At 36.3% G+C, this 27,998-nt stretch overlaps 2 protein-coding genes across 6 annotated transcripts in view; both read left to right on the top strand.

Annotated features, from left to right (window-relative positions):
• Positions 1 to 27,998, top strand: part of LOC306860169 (F-actin-monooxygenase mical1-like) — a 359,843-nt gene that overhangs the window by 234,056 nt on the left and 97,789 nt on the right. The gene's annotated exons all lie outside the window — the stretch shown is intronic.
• On the top strand, positions 40 to 27,478 carry LOC306860909 (FYVE and coiled-coil domain-containing protein 1-like). Of its 2 annotated transcripts, XM_079402925.1 has the most exons (18): positions 40 to 113; positions 960 to 1,066; positions 1,461 to 1,567; positions 3,122 to 3,247; positions 5,263 to 5,369; positions 7,529 to 7,672; positions 7,892 to 7,985; positions 8,187 to 10,673; positions 11,236 to 11,328; positions 12,208 to 12,326; positions 12,514 to 12,681; positions 13,803 to 13,955; positions 15,027 to 15,250; positions 17,606 to 17,747; positions 19,562 to 19,657; positions 19,741 to 19,951; positions 23,154 to 23,263; positions 25,160 to 27,478. In XM_079402925.1, the coding sequence occupies exons 2-18, from the start codon at positions 1,006 to 1,008 to the stop codon at positions 25,233 to 25,235; spliced, it is 4,518 nt and encodes a 1,505-aa protein (XP_079259051.1). In that variant the 5' UTR covers positions 40 to 113; positions 960 to 1,005; the 3' UTR covers positions 25,236 to 27,478. The 2 variants fall into 2 exon arrangements, with proteins under 2 accessions (XP_079259051.1, XP_079259052.1); XM_079402926.1 differs by lacking the exon at positions 7,529 to 7,672 and having other exon boundaries at positions 53 to 113.

Genomic DNA, 27,998 nt, shown 5'->3' with positions numbered 1-27,998 from the left:
CCCGCCGTCTATGGCGGAAATTTCTGTCAATCAAAAATCGCAGGCCAGGCTAGCAAGGTTGTGTGACGATGTAAACTAAAAGTGGACATTCTCGGATCCTTACGAAAGCTAAAGTATGTCAGCTTCTTTTTTTCACTTTCAAGACATTTATGACACATTTAACAAACTTCCAGCTGTAATACATACGTGCTAACCTCAGTCTAAATCCGCGTTTATCCGGAATAAACATTCTGGGATGTCATCTGGCTGTGTTTACATTCTTGACTGAACTTGTATACAGTTTAACATCTGTTCGTTATTATTATTTTTTAAAATCCAGTTTCTATGGCAACAAAAGACACACTGTACCAAAGAACTCGTTCCTTTTCATTTGAATTCAAAGCCTACTGTGAGAGAACGCGGACTGATGTTTGTTTACATTTCAGAAACAGCTGTTTCTAACAGTAAGCGTGCTATTGTTTCTCTCAAAGCTCTTTCTGTTCACTCTGATGGTTTAGAGGCCGTGTGATAATTTTGTAACTTGATATTTATAATTCTGGGTAGTCATAAATTCTCATAAACAAACAATAGACACTGTGAATATCATCTATTTGAGAAGATCTATCTATCTATCTATCTATCTATCTATCTATCTATCTATCTATCTATCTATCTATCTATCTATCTATCTATCTATCTATCTATCTAATCTATCTTTAAAACATTATAATGTACAGTCAAACTTAAAGGAATAGTTCACCAAAATGGGTGCCGTCAGAAACGGCTGATAGAAACATCACAGTAATTAACACATCTGCAGTCCATCAAACATCTTGTGAAGTAAAAAGCTGTGTCGTCAAGATATTTTCAAGTTAAAAACCATCACTTTTGGCTTAAAAATACAAGTCCTCTATCCATAACAGTTTACAAGCGAAAACGGTCCAAAACACTGTTGTCACTGTGATTCTTTTGCTCAACAGACTACAGATGACCTCTTGACCCCGTTGGCAGGAAGCTAGTCAGACCATGGCCGCTGGTGCTGCAGTCGGGGAGGGTCAGATCCAACGGATTATCAGAGATCTGCATGGTACGGATGTGCTTTGGCCTTTATGAGAGAGGCAGATCTATTGTTTAGAGAGTAAAAAGAGGCACGGCGGAGCACGTGCAATTGCGATTCTCAGGGTGTTGGCTGTCAACATGGGGGAAAGAGAAATGCAAAACGAGAGAGACCTGCGTGTCAGAGTTCATCCCACATGTTTGCCGTTTCAGTTCCTGAGGTGGATGAAAGGCGCGTGGAGTAAATATAACCAAGATGGGCTAAAGAGAAAAACACTTCTTAAACCCTTGAAAAATGACTATAAAATGGAGGTTTTGTTGCTGTGATCATTGTTAATTACAGTATATTCCTCTGAAATTGTGTTAAAATGTGATCTACAGTAGGCATCTTTGACTTGCTTTATTCTCATGATCTTTCTTTATAGATGCTGTATCAGAACTGACAAAGGAGTATAAGGAGAACGGCGAGCCCATTACAGATGACAGCTCCAATCTGCACAAGTTCTCCTACAAACTGGAGTACCTGCTTCAGGTCAGAGACACATAGACACAGAAAACATGTGATCATATTGCATATGTTGTGTAAACTCTTATGCATCCTGACCAATAAAACAGTACCGCATACTCACCTGCCAATCAACCATTGTGTTAAAATAAGGATTTTTAAACTTTACCGTTGTTTTTTTAAACTTTACCGCCCAAAAGTTCAGATCACATGACAGGGTTTTTGCTGGCAGTCGTGGCCTAATGGATAGAGAGTTGGACTTGTAACCTGAAGGTCGTGGGTTCGAGTCTCAGGTCCGGCAGGGATTGTAGGTGGGGGGAGTGAATAACCAACACTCTCTCCACCCTCAATACCACGACTGAGGTGAGACCCTTGAGCAATGCACCAAACCCCCAACTGCTCCCTGGGTGCTGCAGCATTAGCTGCCCACTGCTCCAGGTGTATGTTCACTACTGTGTGTACACTTGGATGGGTTAAATGCAGAGCACAAATTCCGTGTATGGGTCGCTATACTTGGCCACACACCACTTCCCTTCCCTTCCTTCCCTTAAAAAGTTTTTAAAAGTCTTTAAGTCTTAAGTCTTAAGGGTTCGGTGCCTTGCTCAAGGGTCTCACCTCAGTCGTGGTATTGAGGGTGGAGATAGTGTTGGTTATTCACTCCCCCACCTACAATCCCTGCCAGACCTGAGACTCGAACCCACGACCTTCAGGTTACAAGTCCAACTCTCTATCCATTAAGTCGCACTTTCATAAATTAAGGCCTTAAAAGGGCCCTAAATCAGAGCAGGAAGTCTTATTGCACGCTTTGGAAAAAAATAAATCTTCCTCAGTATTTTAGTTTTTTTAATACAAATATCTAAACATCTTTAAATCCAGATACTTTTACTCGTGCAAATGTAAAATGTCTTGGAAAAATTTAATAAAATGAATTGAGTGTATGCTTAAAAAAAGGATATCAGTCAGTGGGGTATGAAAACTTGTTTTCCCTTTGAATTAATTTGTTTTGAGCCCACAGACAAATATTTTTTCTCGTTTTAATCAGGAACTCACTTTTTTGATCAGTTTCACAGAAAACAAGACTTCTTATGTTATTTTGCTTCTCTTGATTAAATAATCTATAGATATTTCTACTGGAAAACAAGACAAAAATACTGAGGAAGAACATATTTTTTGCAGTAATGAAGCATCGGAATTACGCTTTTGCATTGAGATTTGGCAGCAAAAGTGCTTTATTTATATTTCTGGTGCTTTAATTTTTGTGTATGATGTGCCAGACTGATGTTTTTAGTCACATAATGGGAAACCTTGCTTTGATTAAACCCAACCACAAGTGATCACAGGAGATGCATGTTAATATCAGGTGTAAATGACAGTTGTCTCTGCCTACCACTTGGGATCTGATCACCCGCAACGGATGCTAATACCAAGTGTGAAGTGTACATATGGATGTACTCAAAATCCCTAATCATGCAAGATGAGATCTCACGCTGTCCCTAGAGGACTTGAAACTTTTTAAGTGTCTGTTTTTGATGTTTCTCAGTCATTTATTTGGAAGTGTTATGTTGTTATTGTGTTGCTCAGTTCGACCAGAAGGAGAAAACAACATTTTTGGGATCCAGAAAAGACTACTGGGATTATTTCAGTGACTGCCTGGCCAAAATCAAAGGAGCAAATGATGGAATCCGTTTCGTTAAATCAATTTCAGAGGTAAACATCTTCAGTAGTCTTCACTTCACACTTCTAACACTAACATGCAATTGAGCAGCATTTTTCCGTGTGACATGCTAAATATTGCATTTTAAAGTTTTAAAACTACATTTCAGTTTTCAACCTACTCCTATTTTGGTTTTTATTGTAACACAATCATTTATTAATAATAACAATAATGTAGGTGTATAATATATAATATGGAAATTTGATATATTCATGTAGTAATGATAATATCAACATTTATTAATAATTCATAAAAAGCAAATACAATATAATATTGCTAATAACAAACTTTATTTAAAGCACCTTTGAAAGTAGCATCTCAAATAGGGCTGTAAATCTCCATCACCTGTTTTCAGATGGAGCGGCAGGTAATACACAGAGCCGTAGTTCACTGACAAGCTACGCAATATCACGTTCAATATCGCAGATGAATCGCATTCCATTATGAACGCGATATTGCGTAGCTTTTCAGTGAAATACGGCTCTGTGTATTACCTGCAGCTCCATCTGAAAACAGGTGATGGAGATTTACCACCAATCACGGAGCCGGCTTTACTGACGAAATGCGCATGAGAATCGCATGCGATTAATTGCACAACCCTAATCTCAAAGCACTTTACGTAATAAATCAACATTGTTAACAATAAAAACATAGCAAACTAATGCAAATACATAAATGTAATAAAAATACATAAATCCGTGTCATTCACATTCGCTTGTTAATAATATTAACAATAATAATTTACTAATACCACTAATATTCATATATACTTTAGTTTTTTTTAAATTAATAGTTATTTATTATTCTTTTTGTTGCATATGCATGAAAAAGCAGTAAATGTCCGTGGTAACTACCGTTTTTTTTATTATGTGTTGCACAGTATTAGTGGTTATCTCTTACCAAAGCATGTCTGTAGACACACACCTTTTGTTTAAACAAACCTTCCTATCGGATTTGTACAGTTCCGTTTTCTCGCTGAAATACAAGCGATTTTAGTGATACTATTGGTCAGGTTGTTCCTTGTCTGCCTGCATGATGCGCAGATCTAAATGCCATGTTCTTTTTAAAAGTACCACTTCCACATAACCACTGTTTGATATTGTCCGGTGTCAAATTTGTATTGTCTTGATTCTGAATTAGGCTACAGTGGTGACCAGCTTCCTTTTCTTATTGTGTTGTTAGTTTCAATGGCATATACTTAACTTTGAACAGGTTACTGGTAATAGTCGATGTGTATGCAAATGTATAAAAAACACTGCATGTTCTTCATTGTGTAAATTAGATACATATTTCTTCTTAAAGTTACAAAAGTGATTTATATTAGACTGCTGTCACTTTAAGAGCTACCTGGATCCAATACTGTTACACGTGATTTCTTCCTCAGCTGTTCGCTTTCACTTAAGACCTAAATTACTGTGTTTATGAGGATACTTTCAAAGATGGGCTTTTTTTGACACATACAAATGTGTTTATTCAACCGTTCATGGCGGCAAAAATAACATTCAATACTCCCACACTCTATGAGCACTGTTTTCACATGTACACGTCTTTCTGACAGCACTCAGAAATAGTCTCTCGGACAGCACACGGATACAGCAAAATGAGTTTTGCTGCTGATTGCGTTATAGTGGCTTAAAATCACTTGCTTTAAAACAGAAATGCATAAAAACACTTGCAACTGAAATGTTTTCGTGACCACAGCACAGCAACCGTAATATCTCTACCGGTTGACAATTTCTATCAGTTAATTGTGTCTACTGGTATATTGCCCACCCCTAATATCCATCAGTAAAAATACTGTCAATTGAAAAGCATTAATTACTATATACGTAAAAAGTCCACCCAAAAGCAACCACCTAAAATGTCCTAGCAACCACTTGGAACACCTTGGCATCTTCAGAAAATGTCAAAAAAAAAAAATCTATTGTCATTCTTATTTTTAAAGGGCTCAGTGGGCCACTGTAGATACTTGAGTGGCAGTAAAAGTGTTTTTCTTTTTCTCTCTTAGCTGAAGACATCTCTGGGTAAAGGCAGAGCATTTATCCGTTACTCGCTCGTGCATCAGCGGCTGGCTGACACACTCCAGCAGTGCCTCATGAACCACAGGGTCACCAGGTAACACTTCACTGTCTCCTCATCTGTCATGTTACCCATCTTTTTTCGTAAGCATGGAATTCAGTATTCTGATCCATAGTCAATCTTATGATTGTTCAAGTTCCAAATATTACATTGAAATGTTGTCCTTTTGATATTATTAAATAGTTTTTGCTTCAAAAAGAAGAGAATGAAACCGTGTACCTGTGCAATATTTCTATATGTAGTTATATAAAAAAAAATCATGTATAATGTGGATTAATACAGTACTTGTCTAAAGTTTGGAAACTTTCCAAATAAGAAGTCTCTCCAAGGCTGTATTTATGTTTTCAAAAATACAGTGAAAACAGTAATATTGTGAAATAGAATTACAATAAAATGTGATTTATTCCTGTGATGCAAAGCTGAATTTTCAGCATCATTATCCAGTCTTCAGTGTCAGAAATCATTCTAATAAGCTGATTTGCTGCTCAAGAAACATTTCTTATTATTATCAGTGATGAAAACGGTTGTTTTATCATGATATACTACCATTCAAATGTTTAGGGTTTGTTTGTGTGTGTTTTTTAAAATAAATTAGCAAAGTAGTGTGGAAAACAGGAGTAATGATGCCGAAAATTCAACATTGCATCACAGAAATAAATTAGATGTTAAAATATATATAATGATACTGATAAACTTGTACGGTGTATGAAAAATATGGATATATATTATAGATTTACAAAAGTTTTATTATTAAATACTTTAAATGGACATTTGAAATATAAATGTCATCATAATCAACTATATCTGCACCTTTAAAAGTAGCATCTTAAAGTACTTTACATAGTAAAAACAGTGTGTGTGATTGTATTTTAAACATGGCAGTGAATTATATCTGTTACTTTATAAATAATTTAAAATGATATTCTGCAAGGAAGATTAATCATTTCATCAAATGACCTTAACCTTTTGTAATTCAACATTTGTATGCTAAAGTTTATCAAACACACAATGTTTTTATGCATCTTTTCGGCGATTATGGAGAAATGGCACCTGTGCCATCAGTGTAGACACATGCTGATGTCCGTGTTCACTATCTAAACCAAAAAAGGCAAAAACGTGTGCATAAGTTGTCATTTCCTCATGTTCTATTTATGATATTTTAATAACACACAGCGTAATTCAGTAGAAACAATACTGAGAGTGCTTCTCTCACAGAGTTTTACTTCTTTAAATTGCCTTCCCTGTTTTAAGAAAACACTAGTACACTCTACTCCAGGTTAATGTGTATGTGCTATGTGTATACAAGCTTAATGCGACCTTCCTTATTTTTAATACTGATCGATTAGGCCTATTTCTTTGACAATGTAGTGTTTGTGATGAATACATGACACGATAACCCATGGCGAGATTGAATTAATATGGCCAAAACAATGTAATTTGCTATCTTGTAAGCTTGCACTGGCAGTCTTCTTTCAGATGCATGCCTAATTAGGTACTTGCTATTAAAGTTAACCTGCGATAAAGCATCCTACTTCTTATGCTTCTACAATGCACTTAAAATATGTGCTATCCTGGTAATGCTGATGTAGTTAAAGCAAACTAAGTTAACTGAGAACTGTCATAAACTGTTGTGAAAGCGGTTGTTGTAAGTTGCATTAGCCAAAATGCTTGCATGAATGAATATACATTTTGAAATACTGTAAAAGTCTTTCTGCAAGTCTTAAAAAAGTTTTGAATCAGAGATGAAAATTGAAGATATGAAGTCTTGTTTTGAACAAAATTAAGAGAGGTTATTCTTAAAACAAGAATGTGATTTTGCTTTTCAAGTAAATGTATCTTTATTTAAGAATCTTATTTGCACTGGAAAACAAGAAGCAAATTATGCCGAATAGTATCTTTTTTGTGATCAGAAGGTATAATAAACATTATTTCCATATCCTAGAATTATTCAAGGTTACTTTTTTTTTTTTTTTTGTAAAATGAATTAAAAAGTAGTGGAGATGTGTTGGAAGTTTCATTTTCAAACTTTTAAGCATTGCTAATACGAGACATTTACACTTAGAGAACACATTGATGTGTTTAATTGGTCTTAAAAAGTTGAGTTTTAGAGCACCATCATTTTTATTACTCTTTGGAGAGCTAGACTGTTTTCCAATATGTTTTTATTTATTTTTTATACTGGTGTTCCTCTTTAGTGACTGGTATAATTCCCAGAGTCCATTTCTCAAACCCCATCTCAGTGTTGACATCATTAATTACCTCTATGAGCTGAATGATGTTCAATTTGATGTGGCATCCAGGGGTCATGACCTTGACTCAGATTGGCCCAATTTTGCAAGGTAAGAGCATGCTGTAATTTTGTGTAATTTATTATATAAATATAACATCAAAAGTAGATTCATACAAACACATTGGTACAGAAAAAATGCTACTAATTTATAATCCATTTGCCAGTCCATTTGTCATGACTGGTAATAGTATGCATTTTAATAAGCTCACTGATGTTCAGTTAAGTAAATTTTTTTTTTTTTTTTTTTTTTTTTTTAAATGTCTCACAGGAGGACACTGGGAATGAATAGCTCCCCCAGTCACACTTGGAAACCACCGAGTCGTAGTTCCAGCATCAACAGTCTAGCCAGCACATACTCACAGGTACCAGCATACCTTTAGAAGGTCTCTGTTGTCATTTATCATTCTAAGCTACAGTAGAAATAGTTACGCTACAGTTTTATATCCAGTAGATGGCAGTGTTTGTCTCAAATCTACTCTGATTCAACTTGAAGCAATCTGTCTTTATTCTTTCTGTTTATGTATATTCCCTCTCACAAACATTAATTCTGTCAAACCTTGTAGCAGGCCCATGACTTCCCTGGGAGTCCTGACTTTGGACCTGGGCTTCTGTCAGACATGTCTGTCCAAAACTCCAGTGGACTAAATGATTCTTCCATCTGTGCTATAGATGAGCTCCGTCTGGAGCTGGACCAGTCTGAATTAAAGCAAAGAGATCTCCTCGACCAGGTTCAGCAGTTAGGCAGCGAAGCAGGTGAACTCCGCGGGGTTGTGGTAGAAATCCAAAGGCAGCTGGACGTCTCTCTAGCTGCCCAAGGAAACCATCAGGTGCTCCAGCGGAACCTAGAGGTGCTAGCTGAGAGCGAACAAGCATTATCCCGTGAGCTGGAGGTCTTGAGGGGACACGAGACTGTCAGAGAGGCCTCCTATAAGGACCTCCAAGACATGTTGGCAGCCGCAGAGCGTAAAAATGAGGAATTGATGGCAAGGCTAGATGGAGTATTGGATGAGAAAGGCCAGAGGGCAGCCAGTGACTTCAACTCTGCCCAAAAGATTCACGAGCTGTTAAATGAATTGAAAGAGGCTGAGAAGAGAAGGATAGATGCTCTGGCAGAAGGAGAAGAAAGGAGGAGGCAGTCAGAACAGCTGGCTGAGAAAGTCAGAATGAAGGATGAAGCACTCAAGGAGGCTGAAGTAAAAATGGCAGCTTGGATGGTGAAGGGTGAACAACTGCAAACAAGGGCGGAAGAGCACCGTAATGTCATGGACAAACTTCAAGGGGCACTTGCAGTGCGAGAGAAGGAGACCAGCAACCTGCAGAAGCAACTGCAAGATCTTCAGCACTCTCTGGAAACTATGGAAAAGCAGGCCAAAGTGGAGCAGAAGGAAATGCAAGAGGATAAAGAAGAGCTTGAGAAGAAGATGAGTGGTCTGGAAGAGCAGTTGCAAACATTGCGGTCACAGCTGAAGGCTAAGGAATCCAATATTCTCTCCACTACCAAGAGAGTCCAGTATTTGGAGAAGGAATCAGAGAAGCTTAAAAGCGACAAACAGAGTCTGAGAGAAACCATGTCTGAACTGGATAACAACACCAAAGAGCAGGCCAAAAAGATTGGAGAATACAAAGACAGCTGTGCCAAGCTAATGGAGGAAAACAGTAAGCTCCTCCAGATGGTGAAAAAGAATGAAGAAACCAAGGAGGAGTTGCTTGAAAACAAGTCTTCCCTGGAGAGTGAGCTGGCCAGATTGAAGGCCTCGGAGAAGCAGTTGAGAGCACAAATTGATGATGCCAAAGTGACTGTGGATGAACGAGAGCAGCGGCTCAGAGAGGAGAACAGAAGTCTGGATGAAAGTCTGCATAAGGCCAACATGCAGTTGGAGGAATCCGAAAGTTCAGTTCGCCAACTGAAACTGCAGATCAAGGACCTCATGGAGGTTCAGGTCACTCTTAAAGCATCTCTCGCAGCCATGCAGGAGGAGATACGCAACATCAACAGCCAGATTGCAGAACTTGAGAAGAGTCTTGGAGCTGCGAGATGCAATGAGGCAAACCTGATGGCACAGCTTAAAGATAAGGATTCCCAGCTTGAGGATCGGGAGAAGCTCTGTGAGGAGCTCCAGGGAAGGGTGGAAGAACTTGAAGGTCGTGAGAGGGATTTGGAAGTGGAAAAGACGAAGGCAGAAAGAGCCTTTGCTAAACAAACAGAGATGATTAAGAGTCTGGATGCCCAGAAGAAGGCTGCAGAGAAGGTCCAACTTGAGCAGAGTGCATGCCAGGCTAAAGAAACCCAAGAGATGGCCTCAAAAATGACTCTCCTGGAAGATCAACTGGGACTGAATGTGAAAGAGGTGTCTAGGCTTCAAGAGGAGGTGCTCAATCTCAGGGCTAAACTCCACAGTGCTGTGGAGGAAAAGGATAAGACCCAAGCAAAGCTGGAAGTCACCGAGGCTTCCTGTGCAGAACTACGAACCTTGACTGAGCAGTTGAAAAAGCAGGCAGAGGAGCAGAATCGACTACATGTGAAAGAGCTGCTGCAGTCTAGCGAACGGGTAGATGCAATAACTTCGCAACTGAATCAGGAGACGTCCACATGTAAGAAAACAACCGCCGAACTCACTTCAGCCCAAGAGGAGCTGGCAGAGCTCAAGGCCCAGAATGAAAGGTTGGTTCTGGAGAATTCAGAGACCAGAGAGGGTCTCCATCGGGTCAACACAGAAATGGCAGAGTTGGGAATGATAATTTGCAAGCTCACCGCAGAGCGGGAAGAGGCCCGGGAACAATGGGCTGCCGAAGCTGCTCGGATCCAAGAACTTCAGCAGCAGGGAGTGAAGGAAACAGAGCGACTTAATGCCAGCTTGGTGGCTCTTCACCAAGAAAACTCTAGTCTACGAGAAGAGCTCCAGGAGATGGAGAAACTTTCAGAAACTGTGCTGGAGCTAAAAGAGCTGCTGGACAAAACCGAGGATGAACGGGACACTGCTCGAGAAGAGATCACCACAGTCAAATTTCAGATGAGCACAGAGAGCATGACTCTCAAAAACCAGATAAAGGTAGAATGAGTTCTGAATCATCAATCACTATCACTTCAAAATCTATTTCATCAAATACTTATGCTGCGTTCATGTCATGGTAGAATTACCATAAATACAAGTTGACATCTCTACTCTGTACAAGCTCTCTGAAATAATTTGTTTCTATGGAAACAGTCTTAATGCAAAATGCATTAAATGCATGTTGATTTGCATTTTATATCTGCTTACTGTATTAATTACTAAGAGTAAAATTAGAAGAAATATAAAACAGAAATATGTAACATATTTCTATCACAGCCTTTTTGGTTGTTTTTACATGTCACAGCAGTTAGATAAATTGCTCTCAATTCAGGTTCAACAATGTGAATGCATTTTACAAGGCAGGAACTCATAATTACAGTAATTCTGACTTGATATGAATGCAGCATTTCCAGTAGACTTTAGTGTTTTATCTGATTTATTTTGTGATTTAAAAGGAATCCAAGTACTTTTCATGTAAAATTGTGAATAATAGTGACTATTTAAATTGTTTTTATACTTTGTATAATTTCTTGATATAATTATTATTTTTTTAACTTAGAGCCTTAATGAAGAGATTGAGGGCTTGAAAACTCAGTTAGACGAGGAGTTGAAGACGACATCTGAGCTGGAGGCCAAATTATCAGAGTTGGAGGTATGTAAATGTTAAGCCAGTTGACGATAGACTAACAGCGTCACTTTTAATACTTTCTTTTCAATTATCTACGTGATCATCAGATTCTTTTTGCATACCAGCATGTGAAGGATTATTATTCATCTCTGTTGGCTGATAACACTGATATTAGTAGGTGATGAATGTCTGATCTCTTGCTGCTCCTTTTGTTCCCGTTCATTGGAGACCCACTGTGCGAGACAGTGGAACAGAAGACAAGAGATTGGGGTTAATTGCCAGACAGTGATGAATAATTTACTTCTCATTAAGTCTATAATTAGGAACAGTGCAGACTGTTACCTGCAGATATTTGTCAATTAAAGTACAAGTGCCACTGTAATTATTTTCTAAAATAATGTTCCTCCAATTGTGCAGATTTTTGGAACAATAAAACTTATGCTGATGTTATTTTTTCACTCTTTTATGTTGTTTTGCATTACTGTTGAGTTAAAATATTTATTTACAATTATTTCTATTTGAAAAATGGTTTATTGGAAGTACAGTGATGGTATTTGATGGTAAAACAAAGATTCTGAATTATGCCATATTTACATGGTATCTAAAGAACAGCACAAACACGGTATTCTCTCACAAAAAGTAGTTTGGCCGTACCATGGTATAGTAGTGATTTTAGGTGGTAATACTGTGGTGCCTTAAAATGGACCATAATTTCGATATTACAGTAATGAGTTAAACAAATCAGTATTTATTATTATATTCCTTGGATAAGGTGAAAGTCAAGATAAAATAAAACAAAATGAGACATAGTATAACTGTACAGAGCATTGTCAGTGTATGCAAATGTTTGATGTTTCTGTGTACAGATTGTTTTCATGCATTTGGCTGTTTGTTTGTGTTTAGGCATTAAATATTGAATACTCTCGTCTGATTGAGGAGAAAGACTCTCACATCACTGACTGTGAGACTCAGAAGCGAGAGAGAGAGTGTGAGACGCAGCAACTGCAGGAAAGTGTATCAAGGTGAGCGTTGAAAAACACAATATGAGGGTAAATGCAGCACAGATAATGGATCTGCATTAATGGATTTCCAAATGGATCTTCATGAGGATTTCTTTGACCCTGGAAGAGATTCAATTGGAGTAATTATTGGTCAGGTTGTATTTGTATGCATTATTATGAACTTCTATTTTCTTTTTCTCTCCTTTAGTACCAAAGAGGCTCTTATTGAAGTACAGAAAGAGAGGAAAGAACTAAAGCAGAAATTGGATCAGGTGTTGACCGAAGCTCAGAATCAGCAACTTCAGATGTCAGCTGAGCTGGAGGATCTGGGCCAAACCAAAGTAAATCTGGAGGAACGGCTCATCGAGCTTATTAGGTCTGTATATCGCTTGCACTTCAGGGTTAACTTCTTTTTTCTTATCTAAAAACTAGGTTATTTCATTGTTTATGATTAGCGTGTTTCATGATTATAGGTTAGGTTTTAACTTTATCCGGTTTTCCTAACATCATGTCTAGTCATGTTCGTAAAGCTCTGTCACACCTTGCATGTTTTGCCGCAAAAAAAAGATTCAGTGCATTTCTATGGACCTATTCATACTGAGAATGATTCATTTCACTCTTACTGTAAATAGATTTGGTACAAAAATTGTGATTTATATATTTTTTTTTGTTCTTTTATAGGTTAGATGTCAATCATTTGATGATTTTTGTGGGAGATTGTTTTTGGTTTATCTTTTTTTTTCTTGCTTCAAATTCTTTTAATTTTGTTCTAAGAGTTTTAGAATGAAAATTATTCTATACATATATTTTTTTTATATTTTTATAAATTTTTCTTAATGATGGAAGACCCTTAATTTCTTTAATTACTTTGGTCTTGCATGTCATCTTGTGCTGCCTGAAATAAAAGGCTCCAGTCACGCTTCAGGGAAGAGAAACTAAAAGAAGACTAAAAGCAATTTCACAGATGAAGCTACTTGAATTCTCAATGAGATGTTAAGAAAAACTGATAATGGTGGTGTGAAGTGTCTGTATATCAAAATACAAGAAGCACACATAAAAGCAGGTCAAGGACCCGTTCTCACCTGCAATTGTTGTTACTCTGTCTCAGTTTAATTCATTTCCCGCCACACTCACACAAGCAGATGTTGGTTTGTTATTTGCTCTTTTTATGTGTATGGCTTAAGTTCTCAAGGTTTGTAAGATGAATCTTTAATTCTCAACGAGAGCCGGACAGCTGGGTAGAACAGAACCCAATTTAAATATAAAGGTACTGCTGGAACTTACATAAGCATTTATTTTTTTGATGAAATATGCAGTTCAGTATGAATAAAATTATTCACATAAACAGAGGCAGATGTTATAAAACTTTATTCTTAACATGAAATGGAAATGAAGCATGAAAGGTGCTTTAAGACATTGAGGACCCAAGAGACAAAAGAGAAGCAAAGAGATTCTGAGTCTTTATTTCTCACCTCCTCCTTTCTCTCTGTCTTTCAGGGATAAGGATGCTCTGTGGCAGAAATCAGATGCTCTGGAGTTCGAGCAGAAGCTGAGAGCGGAGGAGCAGTGGTGGCTGGTAGATAAAGAGGCCACACATTGTCTGGGCTGTCGGGGCCAGTTCACATGGTGGCTACGGCGCCATCACTGCAGGTGGGCAATCTCACAAACACCCACTCTGATCTCAAGTTAGAAGTGAAGTGAAATGCAAAAGACTGCAGTAAATACATTCAAGTTAAGGAAAGCAGAAGTATTGTACACATTTGTTGAAGAAAGGCTCTGAAAGACTTGACAATCGTGCCTGATCTGCATAATGACTTTAGTTAATCTGGCTGGAACAATGCAGACAAAACATGCAAATAACACTACTGAGAGAAACTCACTCTTAGTCAATCCTTACCTCAGGTCTTTTAGACACATCCTGAGTTTTTTTTTTTTTTGCACTGCTTTTTTTGAAAATTTGCTGAAAATGTACTCACCCTCAGGACGTAGATTGCAATGATATGAAGATATAGATGAGTTTGTTTCTTCATATATAAGATCAGATTTGGAGAAATTTAGCATTATATTACTTGTTCACTATTGGATCATCTGCAGTGAATGGGTGCCATCAGAATGAGAGTTCAAACAGCTGACAAAAACATCCCAATAATCCACAAGTACTCCACACAACTAATCCTCACAACAGAAGCAATGATTTAATGTTAAAACGCTTGAATGATGGTTTTGTTTCTTACAAACACACACCTTTTCGCTTCACAAGAAATCAATTGATGGACTGGAGTTGTGTGGGTTACTTTTGGATTATTGTGATGTTTTTATCAGCTGTTTTGGACTCAAGTCTGTTCTGATGAAGAAATAAAATCTACCATCTTTGATGGTACATATTCTGCAAATTTTCATTTTGTACAAACTGTTTAATTAAATAGTGTGCTGTTTTCAGTACTTATGATTATATTACCTTTTTTACAATATGTAAAAATTTTATATAAATGATATTTTAAGACCTGATAAATGGTCTGTCAACATTTTTCTACTACTATTAGAACTATTTACATTGAGTCTGAAATGTTTATCAACCTCAGCAAAATATGCTTGGACATCATAAAACAAGTTAATCTTAGTACAGTATTTCAGACTCTATATTAGTGATGCATTGTTTGGTCTAAAAATATATATTTTCTGCCAAACATTTTGAGTTATGTTATTCTGTGTTCCTGGCAGGTTGTGTGGCCATATCTTCTGTTACTACTGCAGCAATAATTATGTGATGACAAAAAACTCAAATAAAGAGCGCTGCTGTCGAGAGTGCTACACACAGCACAATGCTGTGGTGGAAAGATTTACAAAGGCTGAACTCAACAGCTCTTCAGAGGATCAACCACCACCTCATGCAAATGCTGCCAGTCAACCACCACCACCTTATATACCCACACCAAGAGTTACAGGTACAGATTCAGCCGAAAACAGACCCTGAAAAATACTTACGAGTTGATTGCACATGAATGCCACCTTAAAGGGATCCCTGGGTATTAAGACTTGTATGGCTTAATATAACGTAAATGATGTCTCTTACTGAAATATGTAGTAGAAAACCCATCAAAGATTTAAAAAATCACATCGTTTTATACATATTTTGAACTATGGGGGGCGCCAATGACGTAAAATGGTTGCACTCGGTGAGCTACTAGCGCTAACTTACCTGTTGCTATTTTTACCACAACACAACTCGGAATAGACAACTCAGAATATAAAATACTGATATGATGACCACAGCTAGCTTACAGGTGGCGATGGATATAAGTATAGGTTTAAACCAAATGCTGTACCATCGATTTTTCCCCACAAGGAGTCTAAACGCCCCGGATATTGAGGGAAATCAGCGCTGAGGAACTCCTCTAGCGGCCACGAGTCATGATTAGCGTCGGCATGTTTACATCCTAACAGATGGCATCTAGCGTTTCTTGTCTCAGTCGTTTGTAAGCTCTTTCAGTAGCTGTGTTTTACTAAGACTCAAAGGCATCAGGGCTAATGTGGAGAGAAAAAAGAAGCGGGTTTTTATGAAGTTTTATTCGTCCACCGGCATCTTCCCATGCTAGCAGTCTTACAGTGCTTCTCTTGTTGCGCTTTGACTGAAAATGACAACCAAAAGCCACACAATGTGGTATCGTATCAGTATTTTATTTTCTGAGTTGTGTATTCTGAGTTGTGTTGCGGTAAAAAGCCAAAGACCATAGAAATAAGCGCCAGTATCTCACCGAGGGCAACTATTTGACGTCATGGACGCAGAATGTACTGTGCACATAAAATAATGGCGCCCCCTGTAGTCCAAAAACGATGTAGATTTTTTTTTAAATAACATACATTTTCACAGGTTTTCTATTACATATTTAAATGAGACATCATTTATATTGCTTTACATTTACAAAGCAAAATCCATGTCATGTCCCCTTTAACAGTTGTAATTGTTATAACTGTCAATGTTAACTGTGTAGTTTAGTTTGTATGCAATTTGTTGATGAAGAGTAGCCCTAAAACACAACTCATTTGGCTGATTCATGTGAGCAGACTTGTGCAATCAACTTGCATTTCTCATGATAGATAAAACTTAAATTACTCACCAAATGTGCATCTTTTGCTCCTCATTGTGTTGTATTAGTGCTAAAAAGCTTTCTGCCTCCTGACAGTAAAAAAAAAAAAAGAGAAATTTGAAAATGTCCATTTTATTCTTTATTAAATCATAGTTTCTGTCTTGTAAGCGGGAACTTCCCAGGAGGTCTTGAATGTAAAATTGCTTGAGTTGTTATTTTTTAAGTTTTAAATTCAGGAAACTTTTTTCCATTTAAGAGCACCTCAAAACTCCCTTAGCAAGCATTAAAGTTACTTTTCTTTCCTGTAAACTCTCTACATAAGTGCTGATAACAAAGGTGCTGCCAACGTCGAGCAGGTTTTTCATTCTGAGTTTGTGAAAACAGCAGCGCGTATGATTGAGAGAACCTTCAAGTGCTTAAATATATTGTTCTGCCTGGAATTCATATTTTGTGTCTGATGATTGTCTTTATGAATGGATTGAATGGGCAAGAAGTCCATTCTTGAATGCTAAAAGACCAGGATTTTGCTACAGGGAGTTTTGTTTTTAACATGCGTCATTGTATTTGACAGGAAAATGTCTTGACCTTAACAAGCAGTCCTGTTATTGATGTATTGGACAGCAAATATTGCTTGTTAATAAATGCTCTGTACGTCTTTCTCAAGGGGGTGCTTGATGGTTCAAAAAGCCAGATTCAATAAAAATCCTGACATTTGAAAGGAGTATAAGAAAAAAGTTACATACCATGTGACGGCACCATCTATGTATCATTAGTAATTCAAACCTGAATAATGATACTTAGAAATAGCCACCCAGTGTTATTTTAGTATTAGTTATATACAGTTATAGTATTATTAATATTTATAATTAGCTTTTATTTTTAGTTTTCCTTTTAATTGTAGGATTTTTCTTTTGTGCATTTTCTTTTTTAAAGATTTCAATTTAGCTTGAATCTTTTATTTCAGTTTTATTTGTAGTAATTGTAGTACTTGAACTTATTTTATTTCAGTTAGTTTCTAAGGCTTTTTTAAGTTTTTTTGTCTAATAATTATATTTGATTTCACCTTTATTTTAACCAAATTAAATATATTTTTAAGAGTTGTAGTTTTTTTCAGGTCCCTTGCTTAATGCTAATTTCCATTTTACTCACTTTTTACATTTCTCATGGGTTGATGTCATACTGAGGCTGATAATGTCCTGTCCTGACTTGCAGTTACAGATCCTGGTGAGAAACCGGATAATGGAGCATTTGACATCATAACAGAGGAGGAAGTGAATGAGATCTATGACAGCGACTCGCGCACCACCTACGGGTCACAGGAGGAAGAAGGAGACGGAGAGCAAACTGGAGACCTGTAAGGACACACACACACAAACAAATAATCCTAGACAACACCAACTGTAAATACACTAATGTTAAGAAATTTGGATTCAGTAAGATAAAAAAAAAGAAAAAAAATACTTTTACACACCAAGGATGCATTAAATTGATCAAAAGTGACAGTAAAGACATTTATAATGTTACAAAAGATTTCTGTTTAAAAAAACTGTTCTTTTGAACTTTCTATTCATCAAATAATCCTGAAAAAAAAAAAAAAAACTTATTTCAACATTGATGGTAAGAAATGTTTCTTGAAATGCAAATCTGCATATTAGAATTATTTCTGAAAGATCATGTGTCACAAGATGGGAGTAATGATGGTAAAAATTCCATTAAAAAAAATATATAAATATATTGTTCAAATAAATATAGACTTTGTGAGCAAGCATAAAAGACTTCAAAAACATTTAAAAAACATCTTACAGACACCAAACGTTTAAACGGTACTGTATGTGGTGAAACTAATTGAGCTTAAACTTCAAACCTGGCTTTCAGATATGCATCTGCCTTTTGAATAAATGTAAAAGTAAACAAAAATACACTTATGTCACAAATACAGTCTGTGTAAAAGCTCAGTTATATAGTACATGCTGCTTAAGATGTGTACCTAGTTTTTGCAAATAAAGATGCTTTTAGATTTGTTATTCCAATAAGGCTATGTGATGGTAGATGCATATTTTTATTGCAAGACATTTTCCATTCTTTTAACTTCACAAGAATCATTAAGGGAATAAATAAGGAACCACTTTTATTAAATGAAATCCGATAAAGAATTGTTCATTTCTGTATGAATCATGCACACACACAAAGAAGTGACCAGAGACAATAGATGCGCTAAAACGTTCCCATGTTCACAATCACACTCAGAATGGTCCAATTTGTAGCAGTGTTATCAAGATTCCCCAGGCTGCATCACCGCGCTTCTGTTTAGAAAATTGTGCTGTGATGCTTCCTCAAATAAGTGTTACAGACAGACAGGAAGTCCTGCCGGGAGATTGATTGCGGGGGGAAGATGACTGTCAATTTATGCATTTCATGTCATCTTGTGTGCATTTCCTAATGTTTGTCACTCTGAAATGAGCACCTGCCTGCATATAACAACCTCAAAAGATAATTTTCCTGTGGGTGAATGAGGTTTCTGTAATTAGACACACTCCCTGGGAAAGGAGAGGGTTTAGATGGATTTTTAGATTTATTTTGAGTAATTTAGTTTATTTTTTTTAGTGTTTTTCCTTTATTATTTGCATCAAATACATCATAATATGTGTGTGCATTAATTACCAATTTTTTGCTGCTGTGCCTTTCAGAGCTTGTTTTTTTTTTTTTTTTTTACTATTTTTGATCAAATAAATGCAGCCTTATGAGCAAAAAAGACTCAGAAATCTTAGCGATCCCACATTTTCGAACAGCAGTGTAAATGTGAGAATTCATGAGTTCAAATGTATTCATCTGCATTATATAATAAATAACACAGCTCTACAAATTCAGGACTCATTTTTGCAGCTTAGTTTTTGTATTGGGATATTTTGAGATCTTAAAGATGCAGAATGTTTTAATAGTTCAATGAACTTTTAAAAAAACTAGGACAGTTAAATTATTGTGATTTTATTTATTTATTTTTAATTTTTTGTCAGTTTAGACATAAGATCAGATTTTTCTTTATGACATCAAGCAACCACATAGCAACCCAATAACAAGCATTCACATCCAGACAACTATTCCGAACATTCTAGTTTTAAAACAATGTTCCATCTATTTATGGTTGGTTTTGATTACTGTCTTTTACAGTAGCATATCGAGTGACGTGACCCCTGATGAACAGGAAGAGATGGTCCCTGCTGTACAGGATGCAGAAATCACCCTCCTTAAGTCAGGAGAACTCACGTTAGTATATGCCTACAGAAAACCACATGCACACACATCTGGCTATTATTATTGATGTTGATAGGGTGCATGTTTTTCTGTAGTACCTCTGTGCCTCTGGATATAGATGAGATTCCTCATTTCGGCGATGGTTCTCGTGAGCTGTTTGTCAAGTCCAGTTGCTATAGTGCCATTCCTATCACTGTGGGCGACTGCGGGCCCATCATCAGCTGGGTTTTCTCGTCCGAGCCCAAGAGCATCTCCTTCACTGTGGTGTACAGAGAGACACTTGACACACCTGTTGAGCAGGCTAAGGTAACAAACACACGCATACATGCCCTTCAACACCTGTTTGGTATGCAGAGGTTGCCACGGACAATGTGCACTCATGCTCATTCGCATATGCACAAGCACAAGTTGACCATAAAGCTGCAAAATTTGGCCTTGTTAGTGTGCTGCTCGAATAGTTCATGAAAAACCTAGTTATAGGTGTCTCTTTTTGTTTTAAAACCTGATTTCTCAGATCACGGCTTTAAATATGGAACCTCTTTTAGTGTTGGAGAGTAACAAATAAATTCGAAGAAAAATTCTAATATTATAATTGTCATTATTTACTTTTGACTTTATTGTGTGGAAAAGGAGTTTTTTTTTTTAATTATATGGAGAAAATCTGAAGAACTTTTTCCAAACAATAGAATGGAAAACAAGGATTTCAAGCTTCAAAAAGGAAACAAAGGATCATAAAACCTTTTGCTTTTTAATAACGAAATAATATTTAGTTAAATACTGTTGTTTTTAAAGAACTGATTGAAAATACTGTTTATTATTAATTTAATTTTATTTTTTGTTCGATTTAGTACTATTTTATGTGTGCACTTCAGATGCATTCACCTAAATAGAAATTCTTGTTTCTCTGTAAGTTCAATTCTTATAAATATTAAATTATGAAATATGCCAGAGAAAAAATATCTTATTAAATAATGCCTGGTTTAATGAATTTGCTACTTTGTGTTTGTTAACTTGTAGTCAGTGTTATTTTAGTCTTATTTATAAACTGTTTAGCATTTGCTAATATTTTGAATTAGCTTTTATATACAGTGCCCTCCAAAAGTATTGGAACAGTAAAGACAAAATATGTTGGCTGTGGAGTCAAGACATTTACAAATATAATTAAAAGATGAATATGAGACAAAACTACAGAATGTCACATTTTATTATTGGGTGATTCAACACACAGATGTTTTACCAGCTAAGAAGTTCAGTTCAGCACGTTTAGAGTTTCATCTCTCTATCTGATGTGAGCATAAGTATTGGAACAGTTGCCTCACAGGTCTTTCTAAGAGATCAGCTGTGTCCTGTTGCATTAATTCTTCAGATATTAAAAGCAGGGAATGTGTCGTATCAGTTATATTCATTACTTCTGTATTCTGAATCTTCCATTCGATGATGACACACACAAACCAGGATGAAGATGAGGGAGCTGACTTTGAGAGAAAAGCAAGCAATTTGGATGCTTAAAGAAAAGAGGAAGTCAGTTAGAGCTAAAGCAAAAACAAAGGGCATGGAGAAATCAAGAGTTTGGAAACCACCAGCGACACCAGCAACCAACAACGACCTGATCGACTGAGAAAACAACAGTAGTTGATGACAGACAAATCATAAAAGCTGTGAAAATTAACCCTAAAAGACGTGTTTGTAAAATCACCAACAACTTCCAGAAAGCTGGGGTGATGCTCTGACAATCTACTGTCCTCAGGAGACTTTGACACAGAATTACAGATGCTACACAGCAAGATGCAAACCTCTGACCAGCACCAAAAATAGAAAGGCAAGATTAGAGTTTGCAAAAAAAGCACAAAAGTGAGCCAGAAGAGTTTTGGAACTGTGTTTATGGACTGATGAGACAAAGATGAACCTTTATCTAATGATGGGAAAGAAAAAATGTAGAGAAAAAAAAGGGAACTGCAATGATCCCAAGCATACAGCCTCATCTGTAAAGCATGGTGGAGGTGGTGTCATGGCATGGGAATGCATGGCTGCCTCTGGAACAGGCCCTCTCTACTTTACTGATGACTTAATGTATGACGACAGTAGCAGAATGAATTTGGAAGGGTACAAAACCATCTTGCTTACCAATATTCAAGAAAATGCCACAAGATTCATTGGGAAGTGCTTCATATTGCATCAGGACAATGACCCAAAACACCCTGCCAGTTCAGTCAAGGAATTTATAAGGGCAAAGAAATGGAAAGTCTTAGATTGCCCAAGTCAATCTCCAGATTTAAATCTGATTGAACATGAATTTCACCAGCTGGAGAGGAGAGTAAAGGCAGAAACTCCCCAAAACAAGCAACTACTGGAACTGGCTGCATTAAAGGCTGGGAAAAGGATTTCAAAGGATGAGACCAAGAGTCTGGTGATGTCTATGGGTCACAGACTCACTGCTGTGATTGTGCGCAAGGGATCTGCAACTAAATAATAGCTTTTAATCTTTTATATCTGCCTTATGTTCAACTGTCCCAATACTTATGCTCACATCAATGAGTGGGATGAACTCTAAAAGTGCTGATCTTCTTAGCTGGTAAAACATGTATGTGTTGAATCACCCAATAATAAAATGTGATATTCTGTAGTTTTGTATCATATTCATCTTTTAATCATAATTGTAAATGTCTTGACTCCACAGACAAATGAGCAATTTTGTCTTTACTGTTCCAATACTTATGGAGGGGACTGTATATATTTTCAGTTTGCATTTAAATTTTAGTTTAGGTTTTGGTAATTTCATGTTCTTTTGTCATTTAAATTAGTTTTGTTTATTAATTTAATTTTTTTTTATGATTCATTTATTTATATTTCAGTTTTTTTAGTATTTACATTTTTTTTGTTTAGTTGTAGTGTTTGAACTTATTTAAGCTGAAGATTTTTAGGTTTTCATTGAATACTTAGATTACTTTATTTCAGCTTTATCTCAGTACATTTACATTTACATTTATTCATTTAGCTGACACTTTTATCCAAAGCGACTTACAATTGCTATATATGTCAGAGGTCACATGCCTCTGGAGCAACTAGGTTAAGTGTCTTGCTCAGGGACACATTGGTGTCTCACAGTGGATTCGAACCCGGGTCTCTCACACCAAAGGCATGTGTCTTATCCACTGTGCCATCACCACCCATGTACCTCAGTAAATGAAAACTATTTTTAAATTGGTAATGTAGTTTCCCCAACGTTGACCGTTTGTTATTTACAGTAAATTGGACTATGTATGATAACTCTATGTTGAATAATAATCAGTTAGGGTCATTCAAACTTCTGTAGGCTGCATGTCTTCAGAAACTCACAGACGTTGCATCAGCTTGCATTATTTCATCTCTTCAGTGTGGCAGCATCTCAAATGCATCCTTCTTTTCATCTTCTGGAAGCTGTTCTCACTCCTTGAAGTGACGAGCATAAATCCTAGCAGCCCTTTTACTTTATAGAGTGCTAAATCTATTTTATGTCCCTGTGGTTCAGGTTCTGATTCCTCTCACACGCTGTAATTCGCACAAAGAGACCATACAGGGCCAACTGAAAGTCCGCAATCCAGGAGTCTATACGCTCATCTTTGATAACTCATTTTCCAGGTACAGTAACTCATAGCTGACATTTACACACTCTGGGGAACCTTTCAGAGCTTTTGTGTTTCTCAGAAAATATCTACCCTTTTGACTGATAGTATTTTGCTGATGTTTACTACAGTTTCACATGCAGTGCATTTTACACGGTTTCTGCGGGTCTTAAAAAGTATTAATTCACCCATCCACGAATTAAAGCCTTAAAAAGACAGAAAGTCTTAAATTCGTAAAGTCGTGGCTTTATATGTTGCATGCACTGCAAAAAATTATGTCTGTCCTCTGTTTTTGTCTTGTTCCAAAAATTTTTAAAAGTGCCATAGAATGGAAAACTGCATTTACCTTGGCATAGTTGAATAATAACACATGGAAATGACATACCGTGAACCTCAAACACCATAGTTTCCTCCTCCTTATGTAAATCTCGTGAATGCAAAAGACCACTGAAAAATAGGCGAATCAGAACATAACACTGACTGTGATATTACAGTCGGGATCACTAATAGTTACGCCCCCAACATTTGCAAATACCCGCCCATGTTCTACGCCAGCCGAACCTGCACAGTCGAAAGTTCTGGAGGTATTGTGAAGAAACAAGCGAGGACAACAGCGAAAATGGCAAATCATGGAAATAAATGTTATGTTCCAGGCTGTGCAGGGATGGGTTGGTGTCTGTACTCAGAAAGGCACGGAAAGCAAATAACACTTTCTAATAAAATAACGCGAGCCACTAAAGGGACATGGTTAGCTCCTTGCTAGCGGTAGCCTGTTACATTACAGTACATATGATTTCACTTACCACATAAACAGAGTAAGGAGAGATGACTGAGGACGATGGCGAATGTATAAACAGAGTTTGCGATTGCGAATCTCGAAAGTGAAACTAAAACTAAAAAGCGATCGTGCATTTGAAAGTAGTTTCAGTGCCCCGCATATTAACAGCGGCTCCCTGATGCCCGCATTTTATTTATAGTATAATTACCCAACGATATAACTGCGCGAGAAAGTACTGAAATATATATTTTCCCTGTGTTTCCTTTCTGTGAGCTACTGAAATGAGCCGCTCTGTGAAACAGCCAATCAGAGCAGAACTCAACATTATTATTCATGACCCGTCCAAATAAGGCAATAACAGACCATTTTGTTCTAGGGAGAAATCCTAGGGTTGTAAATGGACATATAAAACCGTTTCTGGAGTATTTTTGCCCTTACCTAAGCCACATACCTTCTACGTAGATATCAGAGAATAAATTTAAATATTGTATCAATGCATTCTATGGCACCTTTAAATCAGGATACTTGTTTTTCTCTTTGATATTTCTGATCCCACTGGAGAACATACTGACCCCTTGAATTTATTCGTTAAATGTTCTTTACTTGGTCTTAAAAGATTCTTCAATTTACCTGCATAAATCCTGCAGAAACCTTGATTTTACTTTTCTGCAAAGCCTGTTCCAAAAATGAGTTGAGAGAAATAGACTAGTTTAATTTAATACTGAGAAGTATCATTTAAATAAATTGATTTTAAAATGTTTACATTTTGCATGAGATAACATTTGTATGTATATCATTATCCTAGCAGCATCAAACTCTATATATTGGACTCAATATCAGTACTATTTATTGAGTTGCTGCTTATGCACTAAAATTATAATTACCTTTTTTTCATACATTGAAAAAAATTATGTAGAAACAATATTCACCCAAAGATTCTAGTAAATTTGCACACAGTTACAAAGAAACAGTAAGCAAGACATTGAACACTTGAAATTTCCTTTCAAACATACTGCAGTAATCATTGTTTTATTTATATGTTCGAAAAGTCTTTTTTTTGCAGTGTACAGTAGTTATTAATAGGAAAGATGGAATGCAACAATCACTGTTTCTCCTGTGTTTTCTTTTCTATAGATTTCTCTCCAAGAAGGTCAACTACCACCTGACCATTGAGAAGCCCATCATCTATGATGGAAGTGACTTCCCTTAAATGTGGCTTTGTGGTGTGTAGCGTCCTCGTGTGAACTTGATGTGTTTTATTTTTATCCTTATTCATCTCAGACCTGTTCCTTTGTGCCAAGGATTTCTGTTTTAGAATTTTATTGGTTAGTATAGTATTAGATATATTAAGGTTATCTGTGGTGACCTGAGTTAAATGTTATGAAGGGGTTTCTACGGTACTGATTGGAAGAGGATTATTTGCTTTTGATGATTCTTTTTTGTGTGTGTGTTTAATTTTCCTTGTGGATTGAGTATTTTAAAATGATTTTACAAACACTACAGATGAATTTAAAGCAGCAGGGAAACAGGACAGTTGAAGATCACATGGGTAAATATGCAAAGAAAGGGAGACAATCACAAATTAAGCTTTACAAATGTACTCACCTTCAGGCCATCTAAGACGTAGATAAATTTGTTTCTTCTGCTGAAAAGATTTGGAGAAATTTAGCATCACTTGCTCACCAGTGGGTCCTCTGCAGTGAATGGGTGCCGTCAGAATAAGAGTCCAAACAGCTGATAAAAACATCACAATAATCCACAAGACACCAGTTCATCAGTTAACTTTTTGTGTTTGTAATAAAGAAATCAAAATTTAAACTGCTTCCAGCTAAAATATGAGTCCTCTATCGATAATATTGCTTTTTCAGTGGAAAACGTTGTCTTGTCTGAATCAGGAGAGAAATATGCACAGACCTTTTGCAAGCGAAACTAGTCCAAATGAGTTCTAATAAAATAAGTGGGTGGATTTTGATGTGAGAGGACAAGAAGTGATGGACTTGTTCACTGCAGGAATTGTTACTATCGATTATGGACTCATAATTTGTCCAGAAGCAACAGTTTGAAATTAAAACCTTTTAATGATGGATTGTTTCTTATAAGCATGCAGCTTTTCAACTGACAAGATGTTACTTGATGGACTGGAGTGGTGTGGATTGCTTGTGGATTATTGTGATGTTTTTATCAGCATTTTGGACTCTCATTCTGACGGCACCCATTCACTGCAGAGGATTTATTGGTGAGCAAGTGACATAATGCTACATTTCTCCGAATCATTTCCGAGCAAACTCTTCTACATCCATCTTGAGTGGCCTAAGGGCGAGTACATTTTTAGCAAATTTTTAATTTTGGGTGAATTATTCCTTTAAAAGATATCACACTACAGATGTCCAACAAAATACTATATTCTCAGAGTTTTTGGTATTTTGGCATATTTTTTTTAAGAAATGCTGCATAAGTATTTTTATAACAACATGAGAATTTCATACAAGGTACAACTATAGTTCATAAAAGCAATAAGCGTCTCATGTTTAGATGCGTTTAAAACACTAGTTTTTTTTAATATATATAACTCAAAGCTGGATGCTAAGATATTGTGTCATGACAGAGTCCTGTAAAAGTATATCAGTTTTATTATTTTTACTTTTTGTAGTCCTGGTACTTTTTAAAATTGTCACTGGTAAGACAGCAGAAGAGCTATTTAACTACTCACTATTCTTGGGTCAGCTATATTGTTTTATATTCACCATTTATAAATACATAAATGGCACTTTTTTAAATTTAGTCTACTCCATGCAGTAATTTTTGCATACAGTACATTGAATAAAATGGCACATATACTTTATAGTCATTTAACTCTTGCACAGAGTATATTTTTGCGACTATAAGGCTGTCAGTTTTTTGATCTGATAAAATTGGTTTACTGATGCTCAGATACATAATATTTTTTAAAGTTCAATTTTAATGCCTCCTTTCTGTATATGCATCACTAAATCCTCATCCTGGTAGATCATCAAACATTAGTAATATGAACACTAAGGTTGTTAAATGTGCAATCTCGCTTTGTTTTTTTAATCAAACAACCAAAGCAAATATGCAAGGCATGCATGTTTATTCGGGTGTACGGTTCACATAATGCTCCAGGTGACAAAGCTGAACTAGACTGCTGCTCTTAAGATGATCCGTTTATATATTTATATCTCAAGCTCCTTTTTGAATTATGTGCAATTTTAAATATATTCCTAATAGGACTTGTTCTTATACAAAAGTTTTTAAATGGTATTTTAAATAAATTGATATGTTTGAACTACTTTTTAAAAGCGGTTGTTCAGGAAATTGTGAATATTTAATGAATGTCACTGAATTGAATGATATCTGTGAATCTATGCAATCACAGTGCAATGTTTACAAATTGCAGAACCCTTTGTGTAATAAAGTTGTATCAGTTAAACATTCAGTGCAAATGTTTTGCTTGATTATAAGCAATCGCTTGTCTGTATGCATGCACATGATGATAAACAGACCTTTTTATATTTTATGAATAAGCCTAATTGAGGCTGTTTCATCTGTATTGGGAAGATTATGTGATAGATCTCTATAGATCATCCTTCTGCTAGTAACTCGGTGGTTTGCGTGACATTGCTGGTCTCTCCTTCTCCACATAGAATAAAACAGCATTTTCTGGGAGAGTGAATGCATCTCTTGTAAGTGTACATATTTAATATTTTTCAAAAATGCTATTAATTTATTTGTGCGAATTTTTTATTTAACAAATAATGTTGAGTCCACAATTTAAGTGCATTTAAAAAATACATTTACATAAAAAAAAAATAGGGACGGGCATTTTCGCATCTCTATTTTTTTAAGGTAATAGTGACTTTTCATCACTTTTTTTTTTTTTTTCTCAGAATCCCCCCCAGAATTCTGAGTTTGCTAGGGAGAATTGCTAGGAAAAAAATGTGTGCGATTTAAAAAA

This window comes from Barbus barbus, assembly GCF_936440315.1.
Source record: "Barbus barbus genome assembly, chromosome: 41".
Lineage (NCBI taxonomy): Eukaryota > Metazoa > Chordata > Actinopteri > Cypriniformes > Cyprinidae > Barbus > Barbus barbus.
This window is presented reverse-complemented; position numbering and strand designations above follow the sequence as displayed.